At 43.7% G+C, this 15,603-nt stretch overlaps 1 protein-coding gene across 1 annotated transcript in view; it reads left to right on the top strand.

Annotated features, from left to right (window-relative positions):
* Positions 1-11,372, top strand: part of SCAPER (S-phase cyclin A associated protein in the ER) — a 388,867-nt gene extending 377,495 nt beyond the window's left edge. Inside the window, exons 33-35 of the mRNA XM_044660293.1 lie at positions 6,084-6,275; positions 8,573-8,624; positions 10,938-11,372. Coding sequence (XP_044516228.1) covers positions 6,084-6,275; positions 8,573-8,624; positions 10,938-11,041 — 348 coding nt within the window. The 3' untranslated portion in view covers positions 11,042-11,372. The remainder of the gene's footprint in view (positions 1-6,083; positions 6,276-8,572; positions 8,625-10,937) is intronic.
* Positions 11,373-15,603: the final 4,231 nt, after the last annotated feature.

Raw genomic sequence — 15,603 nt, 5'->3', positions numbered from 1 at the left:
AGTTCCATGGCTTGTATACAGTTTATTGGCACTCCTCCAAAAGGCTATTGTTGCATTGAAGGGTTATTTATCTCAGGTTCTAATACAGGGATCTCTCCTCTGTCTTCTGCTGTTGTCAACAGGTTCTTTAAGCTTCCTTGTCATTAAATACACAATGGCATCCACCACTACCTTCATACAATGAGCCATCTCCTAGTCCTAAATATGGGACAGGAGAAGTTAATGGGGGGCTCTGGAGATGGGAACTAGACCCAGAGGGACTGGCAGGTGGGGCTGTATTAGCAGTATGAGATTCTTCTGACTGAACTTGGAGAAAGCCCCTGAATTCTGGGAATAACTGAACAATTTTCTATGTCCCTTTCACCAAGACACTTCCCCGAAGATTGTCCTACAAAGAGATTAGACAAGATAATCTCTAAATTCTTTTCTAGCTCTGATATTCCTTGATTCAGCCCAGAGATTCTTGTGTTCCCAAATTAATGAATATTGTCAGTTGGACAATGAAGCAAGAGGATAAAAACTGAGTTGAAAGGCCAGTGGGTGATGGGGGAGTACAAATCCCTTTGTCATGTCAGGGTCACTTTGTAATCCCAGGTCTATGGTTCTCTCTCATCAAGAATACCTTTCTTTGCTCTTTTTTTAGACTTTCTAAGCTTTCTACCTTGGGCCTTGATTTTATTTCCTAAAACTGGTATTCCCTTTTGCAAAACAGGATTATAAATTTAGAGCTGAAAAGTCCCCTCTTTTATACCTAAAAAATCTGAGACTCAGAAAGGGATCTGAGGTCACATAAAGTGTTAAGTAGTAGAGCAAAGATTGAAATACTTGAACCTAGTCAGGCTACTGGAATGGCTCTCGAGCAAAGGGCCTAGAATGAGCTCTCCCACTATTTGTCAGGCAATAGATTATATTTTTAGTAGACATATTTTTTTCTTATATGAACATGTGTGTACTCTTTATTTTTATTGTCATGCAAAACACACTTCCATATTGGTCATTGTTGTAAGAGCAAACTCATACATAGCCCAAACCCCAAAATAAAACCATAAATACACTGATGTGAAAGGCAACTCCAGCAGTTCTTTCTCTGGAGGTAGAGAGCATTCCCTGTCACAAGTCAGGATTATCCTAGATTGTTTCCAAGTTTTCACAGAAAATCATTATTCAATATTGCTATTACTATGTACAATGTTCTCCTATTTCTTCATGTTTCACTCTGCATCAATTCTTGCAACTCTTTCCAGCTTTTTCTAAAATCATCTTATCATTTTTTATAGCACAATAGTATTCCATCACTGACATATACCATAATTTGTTCAGCCATTTCCTAGTTGATGGACATTCCCTCAATTTCCAATTCTTTACCACCATAAAAAGCTTCTATATTTTTTGTACAAGTAGGTCCTTTCCCTTTTTTTAATTATCTCTTTGGGATGCAGACCTAGGAGTGGTATTACCAGATCAAAGGGTATCCACAGTTTTATAGCCCTTTGCCCTTCAGAATGGTTGGGTCAGATCACAACTCCACCAACAATGCATTAGTGTCCCAATTTTGCCACAACCTACGTGTGTGCTCTTAAAAAACAAATAACCAAAGTTGATGTTTAATGGAAGATATTTGGGCCAAATGACTTATTTTAATGTTAACTACAGTTTGCCCACTTTTTTCCAAGGGAGGTCTCCAGCCTGAGGGCTTGAGGGCATTTCCAGGGCCACAACAAGGTCTTTGGCTTGCTTTAACTTTTCCATGATAGCCCTTGGTACTGAAGCTCTTCTGACTGTGAACATGTTCTGGTTTCTTGGCCAGGAAGGATGATGGTTAAGAACAAATCATGAAGAACTGCATCAGTGTCACCAAATCAACACACATTTATTAAGTTCTTACTATGTGCCAGGCATGGAGTTAGATGCTGGGAATGCAAATACAAGCAAAACCCAAGGGAAGACAAAGCTGATGTTTACATAAGCTGAAAAGCAGGCAAGAAGGAAAAAGAATTCTGGAGAGTCAAGAGTAGAGCCCAAAACAGAATGAAAGACTTAATGGGGAAGAAAGATGCTCAGAGAGATGCTCAGGTCCCCTGAGTGGGAAAGCTCCCTAACCTTTCTGCCACAGCTAGCTTCAGGATCTATCAGTTAGGGACTCCGTCTGTTTTATGGCATTTGGGTTTATGATAACATTTACCTGGTACCCAGCTGTCCTCCCCTATGTTAGGACCACATGAGTGTCAAACTCAAATAGAAACACATCTCTGAAGACCATAAATTGACTTAGAAAACCACAAATTAACGTGATCTGTTTATTGTTATATTTTCATTTACTTTGGTAAGCTTTTCCCAATTACATTTTAATCTGGTGCAGGGCCCTCAGGAGTGTTGCAGTCTGTGCTGGCATGAGTTTGTAACCTCTAAGGACTTTATTGTTAATGCTTACCATTACCTCCTTAGGTTATGCAGATTTTGGGCCCAAACTTCATAGTACAAGGTTTGAGAAAACAGAGGCAAGGGCTGGAAAGAGATAGGATTCTGAGTCAGAGGACCCGAGTTCCAAATATGACTGAGCTGCATATTACCTGTGTGACCTTGAGCAAGTCACTTCTCTCTGGACCTCTGTTACCCCAGTTATAAAATGAGGGAAATTATGCTCAATAATCTCAAAGGTCCTCAAAGCTCAAATTAGAGCTCTAAATCTCTGATCCTCTGTTCTTTTTGCACTTTTGGTAACTTCATAATACAAAAATGAGAATTGTATTTTAAAGATGACATGCCCTATTCTTATTAATATTACCCAAGCCATTCTCTGAGACCCCTTAAAGAAATGGACATCCCATGGATTGTGTTCTGCCAAAAACTTTATTCACTCTCTAGGCTTCTAGGAGCTCAGGCTGCCCTAAAGCAACCTCATGTGCTGTAATTCTTAAATTTTAGGAGTTGTCATTGTAGACTGAGAGTCCAGAGGAGGGATTCAAATTATCAGAAAATGGAGAACCCAGACAAGGATGGGGGTTGGGTAGAGATGGACACTAGCTCCAAGCTACAAACTTTTAATTGTTTAGATTCCATCAAAACTTCAAATAAACAATGTCGGTGTGTTACCAAAAGTATCTATGAAAGAGAATGACTCTAGATAGAAAACTCCTTAGACCCAGGATGAATGTCTGCTCACTACAAAAAGCACTACAAAAACCACTTTGGCTTGCTATTCAGAGAAGCAGCCAGGCCTTGTGGAGAGGGGACAGGCTGGGCTTTGAATCCTGCCTCCCAACACTTGCTACCTCTGTGACCTTCCATTTTCTCTGGCTTTGCTTCTTTGTAAGATGGGAATGGTAATCCTTACTGCTTCCACCTCACAGGCGTGCTTTGAAGCTTTGTAGAAATGTGAATTCTCTTTGTCATCATCTGAGTCATTCCTGCCCAGCTTTGGCTCTTTCACATTATTTCAAGCAACATTTCCCAATAGCTACTGGACGTTCCTGTGCCTGGAGTCATGGGCTTCCACTCTGCACAGCGGCTGCTGTCCAGGCCCCTGGGGATCCGGGGGCTCCTCCGCAGAGGCCAGAGCCAGATGTGCTCACTGTTGCGGGTCCCAGCCTCCTGCTGCCAGAGGACAGTGCTCCCACCACTTCTTTCTAGAGTGTGGCCACATGGTTAGATCTGCTCACCCTCTTAGGAACCAAAGTGACAAGATTAAATGACTCCCATATGTGCTATTCTGTGAACCTAAACCCAAATGAACTCCCAGCACCCGATTGCAATAGCTTTGTAGTAAGTCTTGAGATGTGAACCTAAATAAGTAGTCGATTTAATTAACTAACAGATGTTCAACTCATCTGAGTAAAAGGTCCATGCTAGCCTTGGTTTTATGAATTAATTGTATGTCAGCATTCTTAGAAATACAGGCTCAAAGTTGTGGCATGTGATTGTGATGGAATACTGTTGTACTATAAGAAATGACACACAGGATGGCTTCCAAAAAACCTGGGAAGACTCACAGAGCCTGATGCAAAGTGAAGTGAGCAGAACCAAGAGAACATTTATATAGTTGTGGCAAAGTTGTGCGATGTTCTCAGCAATACAATGATCCAGGACAATTCTGCAGGACTTAGGATGGAAAATGCTATTCACTTCCAGAGAAAGAGTTGATAGGAGTCTGAATGCAGATCAAAGCATCCTTTTTTAACTTTCTTTTTTCTCTGTCTGTTTTCTTCTGTGATATGGCTAATCTAGAAAAATATTTTGCATCACTTCACATTTCTAATCAATATCAAATTGCTTGCCTTTCAAGGATAGGGAGGGAGTGAATTTTGTGCACACAATTTTTGAAAACAAATGTAAAAATGGGTTTTATATCTAAGGGAGAGAAATCTGATGTGGTTTTTTTTTTTTTAATGAAGGGAAAAAGAAAAATTCTCTAAAGTTCAAAACCTTCTCCTGCCTCTGTCTAAGCACCAGCAACCAAAAGGGTGATCCCTCCATACCAGCTAGGTCACCCCCAATTAGAACTTTTACAATTAATGAACCTCTAGAAAAAAATTTTAATAAAGGAAGGTTGTTGTTAGGATCAGCTGAAGCTCTAACTTTTTTACCTATCTTTCTATCTATATTTATAAATACAGTTATATGTTTGTTTGCCTTAATGTCAGTGGTTGTTATCCAGCCTAGAACCTTGCACATAGTAGGTACTCTATAGATGCTAAATGAATTTACAAAGGGAACGTTGATCTTAATTATTTCCTAAAGTGGGAAAAGACTCTTTCATTCTTTCATTCCAAATCCCAAATAGTATCTGGATGGGTTCCATTTAATGTAGCTAATAATTAAAATATAGACTTAAATACACATTTTCTCAAAATCAATAACAAAATCCCATTTTTATCAGTTAACCTCAGAAATGGCACCTCCTGGCTATGGGCTAGACTGTCACAGAGTAAGAGTCTTTAAAATTCCTCTTGGATTTGAGGGTATTAGCAAGTCCCTATCAACATCCTCTGCAGGGTTTTTGATGTCATTTTGGCTATTGAACTAAAAAATGTGAACTATTACTTTGTTGATCTTGTTCTTAAACCAAACTGCATTATCAACGGAGAGTGTGTTCTTAGTGTATTGTTAAAAGTACTTTAAAAACTTGTAAATCCCTGTAATTTATGTTTCTCCAGCCTCCCCTGCTTCATTCTCTCCTTCTGGTTTTCATTTGAATGCAGTCCTGTCTGGGTGTGTACCTGTAAAATTGTGTTTTTCCAAGTACAATTTACAGTCGTGACCTTAGGTTTTACAGTGTCCCTAACCTTCGAGAAGCTTCCTTCTCTACTGAGAAGCCAACTGCGGGTCACCCAACCCTTTCATATTCTAATTGTCTAATCAAGGTTACTTGAAACAGATCTGACTTTGACATGTCTTAGTTTATCATGGAGACTTTGTAGGACTGGTGAGTAAATTAAGAGGGTTCCCCAGCAAGCCCATTAATTGCTCCATGTCTGAAGATGTACACAGCTGTAAACCTAGCCTACTTCCAGACAACAGTCCCATTTATCTAAACAATTCTCCTTTTAGACTCAATGGCAGTGATAAAAACGAAGATAAGGAAGACTGAGGGGAGGATCTTTCCGGGTCTCTACTTGCAGAAACTGGGGCCAAAGGACTTACAATCAGCTTTTCTTTTCAGCCTCTGATTGAAATGTCTTAGTAGATTTTGTGTTCCATGTATCCAGGAGGTCGTTAGAGAAGATGGAGCAGGCCAGGAGGAGGGAGGGAGGGAAGGAGGGAGAGAGGGGAGGCCCGGTGGCCCTGTCTGGGTAAATGTTTATCCTGGATCATTCTGCAGGAAGCCTCTGGCTCTCTCTCTCTCTCTCTCTCTCTCTCTTGCTGGCCCTCTAGCCTGTGGCACAGCCGGCTTGCTGGGGAGCTCATGCGTGCGGGCGCACACTTGTCTGAGCCCTGGGAAATTGGGTTCTCCTCCCTCTTAGGGAAAGGACTGGGGCGTTCTCATTGGTCTCATCCTGCCGCGGGGCTGCTCGCATTGTCAGAAACACACTTGCCAGTCTTCGGGCGGTGACCAGATGTGCTCATGCTCCTCTTCTTGTGCCCAGGTCATTGTGCAGTCCGGCCGCCACCCCACGGTGCTGCAGAAGCTTTGCCAGCTGCCTTTCCAGTACTTTAGTGACCCTCGCCTCATCAAAGTGCTGTTCCCTTCACTAATCGCTGCTTGTTACAATAACCCTCAGAACAAGATCATTCTGGAGCAAGAGATGAGTTGTGTCTTGCTTGCTACGTTCATTCAGGTACAGCCATTCCAATAGAAACTTCCATTTAGGTCATTATCCCCTGTGGGTCTGGGGCTCTGGCTTTCTGGGTACCTAATTCAGTTAGAAAACAAGCCTAAACGTTTGGTGAGCTCCCAAAAGAGGAGGACTTGCTCTCCTGCCCACCCAGGAAACAGCCGTCTCGCTTAGCAGAGGTGCTGGGCAGCCCGCAGGAGCTCTGGGGAGGGTTTCATTGAAGTTAGCAAAATTGCAAGACTGCTTCCACGGCTCAGGGCAGCCGATGATGACTTTTTAAAGACTGCTCAATTCTTTTCATTTCCCTTGTTTCAGTAGGGTTGTGCCTTCTGCTCCACCGAGTGGGGGAGCGTGCAACTTAGACAAAAAGTTTAAAAACTGGCTTTAAGCTGATGTCAGAACATTCCCCAAAATGTGAAGTTCAGCTAGCAGCAGATACTTTTTTAGTGTGGATTTAAATTCACTATCTCTGGTGTTTAAAAAAAAAAAAAAGTCCAAGCTTGGGCAAGCATGGTCGTCAGACAATAAATGTGTCTTTCAGTCAAAGATAAGGTCGTGGCATAAGCAGCATTCTCGCCACCCAAAGCTCCGTAGCTAACTGGACGCAGAAAGACAAAGTGACTCTTTGCTGTCTAATCTAACAACTGTTTTTCCATCAGGGTGAAAGAAAAATTTCTGAATTTTTTTTTTTAATCTTTCAGCTTGGTTCGTATTTTTCACTGAAAAATTCAATGCCCAGTATTTGCACAGAAACAAATGTGGGACCTTATTCCAGACTTCTTTTTGTTTGTAGTATTTAAATAGAAAATGGATGTTTCCTTTTTTGTTGTTTGTTTTGTAGCTTACTCTGGCTAATACAAATGACTTATAGTTCTAGTTTGATAGTAGATAGCTTATTAGTAAATGCATTTTTAAAAGAGGAGCTTTTTAAAATGATTTATGACACTTTCTTCATGAAAGACAATTTTTTACAGTCTACAATTCAGTGATGAGGGAATAAACAAAGTTAAAGGTCAATCGCTTTAAAAAATCTTTCAGCCCCAGCTATTCTGTTTATAATTCTTGACTTCATTTTCTAAAATAGTTTAAAAAGTCAAACACTTCAGAACCCATTGGCTTTTCAGGAGTGGTTTTTCAAAAAGATGTTAATAAGAAAGTCTCACTATTAAATTTCTGTACTTTATGTCACTCATAAAGCAAATGTTGAAAAATTGAATTTAAAAAATAAAGAGCTTTTAGCATGAATTTTCAAACTTTGATTTTATGGTTCTTACTTAAAACCCAGAACATGCAGCTGAGCCAAACTAACTCTTCTGAATATTTAAAGTTTTAGATCCAATCTTGAGGAATTATATCAATATCTTAACAAAAATCCTTGCGATAGCAATAAGAAATAAAAGTAAATCTGCCTGCCATATTCTCAAATATGCATTTTCATTTGATATTACACATACTTGGGGTGGAGAAATCACACACACACACACACACACACACACACACACACACACACATAAAATCTTCTCTAAAAATGTACATTTTGTAAAGAATTTAATTTTCCAAGAACAATAAAACTTCATTATGACACTAGCGTGAATACTAAGAATTTCATGGTTCCTTACATGCTTTGTTAAATGTATACCTCTGTGCCCCCTTCCAGCCCCTAAAGCCTGTGAGAAGAGGGAAAGGAGGCAGGAGGAGGGAATTGTAGAAGTTACTTTTATGGCTCAGCTTGACCATCACTTTAATCTGTAGCATCTCCACATCTGTGGAACAAACTATTAAGAATTCCATTCTGATCATTTCATCATGTATTAATGTTCTGGTTCACCATTAAAAATACCATTTCATTAAAACAGAAGAAATGTAATATTTCTGGTCTCTAAATTACTGCAGAATTTTGCTGAATAGTTGGGGGGGGGTATTCCCCAAGCAAAACTGCTCGCTAATAATTAAGCTAGCATAGCAGTCTATTAGGCAACAAGCTACTAAACCTAACAAAATAGTTTGCCAAAGGGTACATCTCAGTTTTAGGAGTGTCCTGACGTGCCACGGTGGACACTAATTTGTGATCACAGTGTTTCATGGATAGTGTTATTGTTGCATAGTGTTATCATTATTTAGTCTTATTTTATAATAATCCAGGCCTAGGTCCTGTTTCTACATTTTCTTAGATTCCATATTGGATTCCACAGTAATCAGGCCAAGGGGGTTGCAGACGGGTTGCTTCAAGGCTTTTCAGTTTATTTGATTAAAACTTGGTGTTTTTATACTCACTGTACAGTTTTCTTTTGTCTGCCTAGGACTTTGAACCAATTCCAGGTCAAACCGAAGATTTGTATCCTCAAACAAGGGGTATGTATGTCTCTTGAAAACTAAGACATCATTTATGAGTCTGATAACCAAACGGCATGCTTATCCCCATCCTCCGTCATTTAGAATTTCCCATTGTTTTTGCAGCAAGGGCTCACGTTTCAAGTGCCAAATATATTTCAAGGCAGAAAGTAATTGGGGATTTTACCCTCAAGCAGGAATTCTTACATTGTCTTATTGAGAAATCAAATAGACTCTAAGGAGAATCCTTGGTGGGACCTTCCTCTCCTCCTTCACGCGGGGCCTTTCTCCAGCTGATTAAAAGAAACCAGTCACTACATGACAGGAGAAACTCAGAAAAATCTGAATTCCTCAAAACCTTTTCCCAACAGCTTCCAAAACGCTAATTAATTAGCTCCTTTTTTCTACTGTCAACAAGAGTTATTTCAGAAAACATGAGATAAAAACAGATATTCAGGATAATGAACATTAGTTTAAATGTCCTCAGTGAAAGATGCAAGTATAAGGAGATTTACTTTTCCTACAGTGTCTGGTGCCGTGATGTAATCTATCTTAGGTAGGGGTGGGGGAAATTCCCCCAATAGTGAATTTAAGCCCTTGAACTTTTTTTTTATTGAAAATATTTGTTTTACATGCAGAAAAAGCCATCAAATTAGCAGAGTTCAGAGGCTGAAGGATTTATAAGCCCTTTTCTGTTGCTCTCCTGCTAGGACATTTTCCTCTGATCAGTTGAATGTTATGGTTGTTTGGAATTGTATTCTTTGTAATCATCTTCCTACATTGTGATTTTAAAAAGCAAGGCATTGCTTCACTCGCTTCTTTTTGTCCCCCCGTCTTGTGATACTTGTCAGATATCCTAGTTAGGAAAACTCAATTTAGAATTTCCCAATTCTCCAAGCATTTTCTATTCTTTAAAACACTGAAAATTCCAGCGCCCAGCTGTGTTCCCCTCTGGGGCCCCTAACCTTGAAGCCTCTACTTGGTGTGTGTTGGATTCTTTTGCAAAGAAAACAAAAAGTCATTTGGAATAAGCAGGTGTTGAAAAGTTTCAACAAGAAAAAGTAACAATAACTAAAAGTGGTTACATTTGTCATTTTAAAAAACCAGGTTCTGTGGAACCAGGTGAAGTAAGTGAAGAAGTAAACCCAGAACGGGGCCACTTCACCAGGCCTTAAATCACTAATGCGCCCACTACCTACTCTACCCACCTACTGAGACCTCCCCATGGGAAAACTGGCTCCCAGACCCAGTTTCCTATGTGGGGAAATAGTTGGAGGTAGAATGGGAGGTTTTTATTTTCAGTCAGCTAACTTTGTGTTCATGAGAAAAAAAGTGGTAGCGCTCTCCTTTTTCCTGGTTTCTCATGCAATAAACGATATCCCGCTTTGCCCTGTCAGGAAGGCAGATCCCAGTTAATGGCACTTCAAGAGCAGGACACACTGGAGCCACAGAGGCAGCACCCTTTTTTGTAACAAGAGGTTTTAAACACAAACCAAAGTGCAGCTGGCCCAGTGCATGAGGATGCCTGCTCCGAGCAGGGTCCTGGACCAGGTAGCCAGCCTCTGTGCTCAGAGAAAGAGCCCCCGAGTTTGAGATGACTCTGAGAACAACTGTTATTGGGTGAAGATCCCGGGAGCAGAGCTGTACGTTTATTCATTGCCTTTTAACACGGACTCTCCATGAAAGCTGTCACACTTTGGGCAAAGCTAGTGGCGAACACATCAGCCTGAGGCTGAACTGTTGAGCCCACCGAGAAGATGGGCTCCTGGAAGCGACCAAACACAGACGGTTTTACCGCTCTCCTGGAATCTCTCTCAGAGGGTACCTTTCAGCCTCCATCTGTAACCAAGTAGCTCTCATTCGTTTCCTCTGCCGGCAGATACAAAGCTGAATAATGAAGTAGGGGAACATTTTAAGTTAAACTTATGAGTAAATTCTTGAACTTAACATTAGATTTCACAGCTCCCGAAAATGAAGCATGGTTTGATTTTTGCCTAAAGAAAAATAAATATAAAACTGTGTTAAAATACAGACAGCTGTCTTTTTCTGGTCAGTTGGGATGGGGCAAAGTAAGCATGAACAGTTCGGGGCCCTCGTCCCTTTTTTTAAGCTACAAAATTAGCCGCAGTCATTTTTTTTAATGCTTTCCTAAGCAGTAGTATCTGAAAACACTGGAGACATCTTGACCATTTTTGTCCTTTTCTTAAATGAACACTTACCAAACTTATTAGCATTTCTCTCTGTATCCCCAGCCTCTTGAATATTAAAATGTTTCGTTATTAAGCACACCCAGAATTATAATTTAATGTTATCTTCTCTCTCTCTCTCTTGCAGAAAAATTTTTTACCTCCCAAGACTACCTTGAGTTATGTAACAGATTCCCAGAGCAGGCCTGGGAAGAAGCTCGACAGTTTTTCTTGAAAAAAGAGAAAAAATAAGTCTGTTTTGGTTGGTTTTGATTTGAATACATTCTGATACATTCGTCGTTAAAAAACAAACATTGTAACTGTGCACAAAAACCTTTTGATACTCAGTACCTGCACTGTAGATACACTATATACTTTGCACTATTTATAATTATTGTAGATACTTTAATGTTCTGGTTTCTAATTTTGCAAGTTGGGTTTGTTTCATTGATGTATAACATGATAAGGTTTGGGAGCCCAGTGATGGTAAACTTCTTACATTGCAATATTGGTGAAATTAGGCTTTTAAATGAGGCGATCCGTTCTGTTCTATATATCTTGTAATAAAATAACTTATTCTGTTTTGCAGTGTGACTTTTTGTATTTCAACGTAAGTGTTTCTGAAGAATCGGTTACAATTACTGCTTGTAAAGGCAGCAAATTTGAAACAAAAAATATCAAACATTCTGGAAATCTCTTCCGTTAATCCAAGAATTGAAGTGTAAGCTGCATTTTGGATGCCCCTTCAGATGACGGATATTTGTGGCCTATTCTCGTGGGGTGAGATATTTGTAGGAAGGGAGACGGCTCACCCGTCAGTCTACCCACATCCTGGTGGGCAGAAACTTTTAAAACACTCACTGGTAGGCTGAATTTATCTTCCAGAATAAAAATGATTAATCGGCTAAGGCATTATCCCCCAGCATTGCCTCAAGGGAGATGGCACACAGAACTATTCCATCTCTCAGTCAGTAAGGAGGGATCAAAGCCTCCACACTCAGAGTCAAACCTCTGGTAACGCTAAACAATTTTGAAGAGTTCGCTGCGGCGCACGCCATTGTTTCACAAGAAGTTACGGGCCGTTTTTAAAGCATTTGAGCAATGACCCAGACTGCATGTTTATCCTTGTTCTGGAGGGTAGACTCGGCCTCCTTGGCTCTCAGACTTCCTTGAATCTTTTTTTTGGTCTGAATGTGAGGTTGAAGAGGCCCGAGTTTAAGGATCAGCTCTGTATATGGCAATGCAGACAAACATTCATCAAAACAAGTGGGAATTGATGTAAGATACACAAGTGAGTCACAGCAGTAGCTATTAATTTTAATGAGAAAGAAATCCAGAAGACATTTTTAACCAAGTACTTTCCCAATACAGGAAACACCTTGGGGTCTAAAGAAAATTGACTTTTATTTGCTTATATTTTAGTTTTACCTGTTAGCAGATAAAGAGAAAACAAGCCGATTTACCCCTCAGAAATAAGCTTCAGGATCCCAGGTGGGTGTTCACGCCCATTCAACTGGTTGAGCAGAGTGAGCTCTTGAGGAGACGGAGCTAGCATGCGCTTCTTCCCCAAACCCCAGGGCCAGACATTTTATTTGGCTCTCTAAACAGGAATTGTCCTCTCCAATAATTAGCAGGTGGCCTCCGCAGCAACACTGCCAGGGAGGCATTCTTGTCAGAATGGAAGAACAAAGTGGAATGGAGGGCACAGAGCAGGGCAGCACTGGCACTCCCCAGGCTGGCCCTTTTTTAAATCACTAAATTCTTGTGAGTTGGTCAATTGATTTGGAAGTGGAGTGAAAGCATTTTTAAATGTCCCCTGCCTTGGAGTACTGGAAATGGGGTGGCCAATGCCTCACACAAAGCCCCTGGGGTGCATTTGCCCAGCCTTCAGGCCCCAGCCCCAAGCAGAGAGGTCTGAGAAGCAGCCAGTGCCAAGGTGGTCCTGTGCTAGCACAATGATGCTCCCGGGCCCACCGTTGTTTTTCAGGCTCCTTCTCCAGTTCCTCCTCTAGAAAACAAAGGCATGGGGCCAGGGGCCTCCCAGCTCCCGGCCAAGCTTACTCTATGAAATGGGAAAAACCAGTTGAGAAGGGCAGAGGGGCCGGGGCCTGGGCACCGCCTAGGGATGAGGTGGCCCATTTCTGGATAAATGTGGGGCAGAAGAGGTACCGCTGGCTAAGACCAAGCTTTTGCTTTGGGCCTGGATGTCCAAGTGGGTGCCTTCTCTCAGGGTAGGCCCCAGGCGCTGGCATGACCCCCTCACCTGGGGCACCGGGGGATCCCAGATCCCTTCCCAGCCAAAGCTCCTCTCATCTGCCTCTATCCTGGGCTTGGAAGAAGGTAGAGCAGCCGCCTGAGACGGTGGGGCCTGCCCAGGCGGGATTTCCCCTTAGAGAAGAGCCGAGAATCGAGAAGGCCACCCTCCACCTCTCCGGCCTGGCAGGGGCTCATTAAGCTAATTGTCATCCGGAGGAGCTTAGCAGGGGCCCAAGCTCAGGAGGATTTCCCGAACCCTGGCCCAGTGCGCCTCGGAAGAGAGGATGCAGAAGCCTTAGGAGGGAAAGGCCCAATCAAATATTTATAAGATTTCCTGCAAGACGCTTCACAATAGAATATATTTCTTATCTGGTCGGGGTTTGGCCAAAAAGCCATCAATAATTAAGACAGCTGTGATTAACCTCCCAGAATGCCGACCGGGATTGCAATTAAACATTTAATTGAAAAGGCCACCCAGCAGTCCCCTCTCTCCCCCTCTTGCCGTCAGGGTCCCCGGGGTGGGAGGAGAGGGCCCAGCCCCAGACGTGCCCAGACCCGGACTGCTCCTGAGGGAGGGTGCCAGGGCCCCCGGGGCGCGGGGTGCTGCCCTCCGCCCCTGCAGATGCGACTTGAAGCTTCCCGGCGCGGCGCTCTTGCCCTCGCCCCTTTAACGACTCCGAGACGTTCCCGGCGGCCGGGGCCACATCTTGTTTCAATCCAGGAGCGAGACTCGGTGGTCTCCGCCTCGGGGCTCCTTTGGGTCCCCCCACATCCCTCTGTGCCCCGGCCGGACGCCGGGCTCCATGCTGTGGGCTGGCGCGTCCAGTCCTTGGGTCCCGCACGCTCTGGAGGACAGCGCTGGGGCGACTGGCGCTCGTGTCCCGGGCGCGGACCTCAGGGCAGTCTCGGCCACGACCTATTCTGGGAACGGCACATTTCGGTCCCTGCCGGCCGGAAAGAGCGCGCTCGGAAGTGGGGGGTGGGGGTGGTCAGCCGGAGCCTAGAGGCCACCTTTACCCTCCCTCCTTTCCTGGCCAAACCTGCCGCCGCCGCCGCGCTGGGCCCGCACCTGGGATGCCCCAGGGCCCCGGTGAGCTGGCCCCAGAGGCAGCTGCGGACCTCCTTGCGCAGGCTCGGCCACCTTCGCTTCTGTGGGAGTCTGCCCCGTGGCTGGCTCTGCCTGTCAACACCTAGCTCACTCCTCTGCCCTCGCCCATAAAACCTGTCTGCCAGCCGACCTCGTCCCTGTCACTTCCTCCCGGGCTGCTGCTTTCGCCTGCTTGAAGCCCTTCGGCTCCATTAATCTGGCAAAAGAGCGCTGTCTGCCCCACACACACACACACCCTTATTCCTACTCCTTTCCTTCTCGACCCCCCCCCCCCATATTCTCTCTCTTCCTCCCTCCCCGTCTCTGTCTCTCTTCCTTACCTTCTAAGAATCAATACTAAGTCTTGATTCCAAGGCAGCAGAACTATAAGGGCTAGGCAATGGGAGTTAAGTGACTTGCCCGGGGTCACAGAGCTGGGAAGTATCTCAGGGTAGAATTGAATCTAGGATCTGTCTCTCTGTCTCTCTCTGTCTCTGTCTCTCTCTGTCTCTCTCTCTGACTCTCTCTCTGTCTCTCTCTCTGTCTCTCTCTCTCTCTCTCTCTGTCTCTCTCTCTCTCTCTCCCCCCCCTACTCTACTCTCTTTCTCTGCCTCTCTGCCTCTGCCTCTCTCCCCCCACCCCCACGCAACTACTCAACTCTCTGTGTCTCTGTCTCTCCCCCTCAGCCCCTCCTCCTTCTTACTTAACCTTCTCTCCTTCGTCTGTCTCTCTATCCAGCACATCCTCCCCGCACCTCCCCTTTCAGGTAATCCTCTCACGTCCGATAGCTTATGGAGGAAAAAAAAGCAACGAAAGGAAGAGTTTTGCATTCCGGTTCATTGAGGTGTTTTTAAGCGCCTACTAAGGTGCCTCGCACTGTGAGAAGAGCCCAGAGTCTAGAAGAAACTGTCCTGCCCTCAAGGCGCTTCCATTCTGTGGGGGAGGGGGCTCCGTTTGATTGTCTCTGTAGTCTGGGCTAACCGGGCTTTAAAAGATTCTCAGTTAAGTTCCCCACTTCCCCCATCTGTTCCTCTGCGCAAGCGTTCCCCCTTGCTCTAGTCTTCAGACTTGTTACTTTTCATGGGTCACCATTAACCGAGATTACCCAGGGATGCCAGTGTCCCTGCAGCCTTATTTCACCTCAGCTGCTTGGGTTCGGGGTGGACACACACACACACACACACACACACACACACACACACACACACATTCTGCTCTGTAAATTCTGCCTTAAACAAAAACGAACCCTTTTTCACCGTAGCTTGTAAACTCCGATCGCCAGTTTACCCCTTTTCAGGTCCTCGTCCTGCCACCCCTCTGGGCAAATACTCACTCATCTGCCCCTACATCTCCCTTTGCTGGCAGCCCCCTTGCGTGGGACGTGCAGTAACTCATCCATCTGAGCCTTTTTCCATGTAGTCTTGGAAGCCTCTCATGACTTTTTCTAGCCAGAAACCTCCCTAAGCAAGGC

This window comes from Gracilinanus agilis, chromosome 2 (genome assembly GCF_016433145.1).
Source record: "Gracilinanus agilis isolate LMUSP501 chromosome 2, AgileGrace, whole genome shotgun sequence".
Lineage (NCBI taxonomy): Eukaryota > Metazoa > Chordata > Mammalia > Didelphimorphia > Didelphidae > Gracilinanus > Gracilinanus agilis.
The sequence above is the reverse complement of the archived record's forward strand: the minus strand, read 5'-3'. Positions and strand labels throughout refer to the sequence as shown.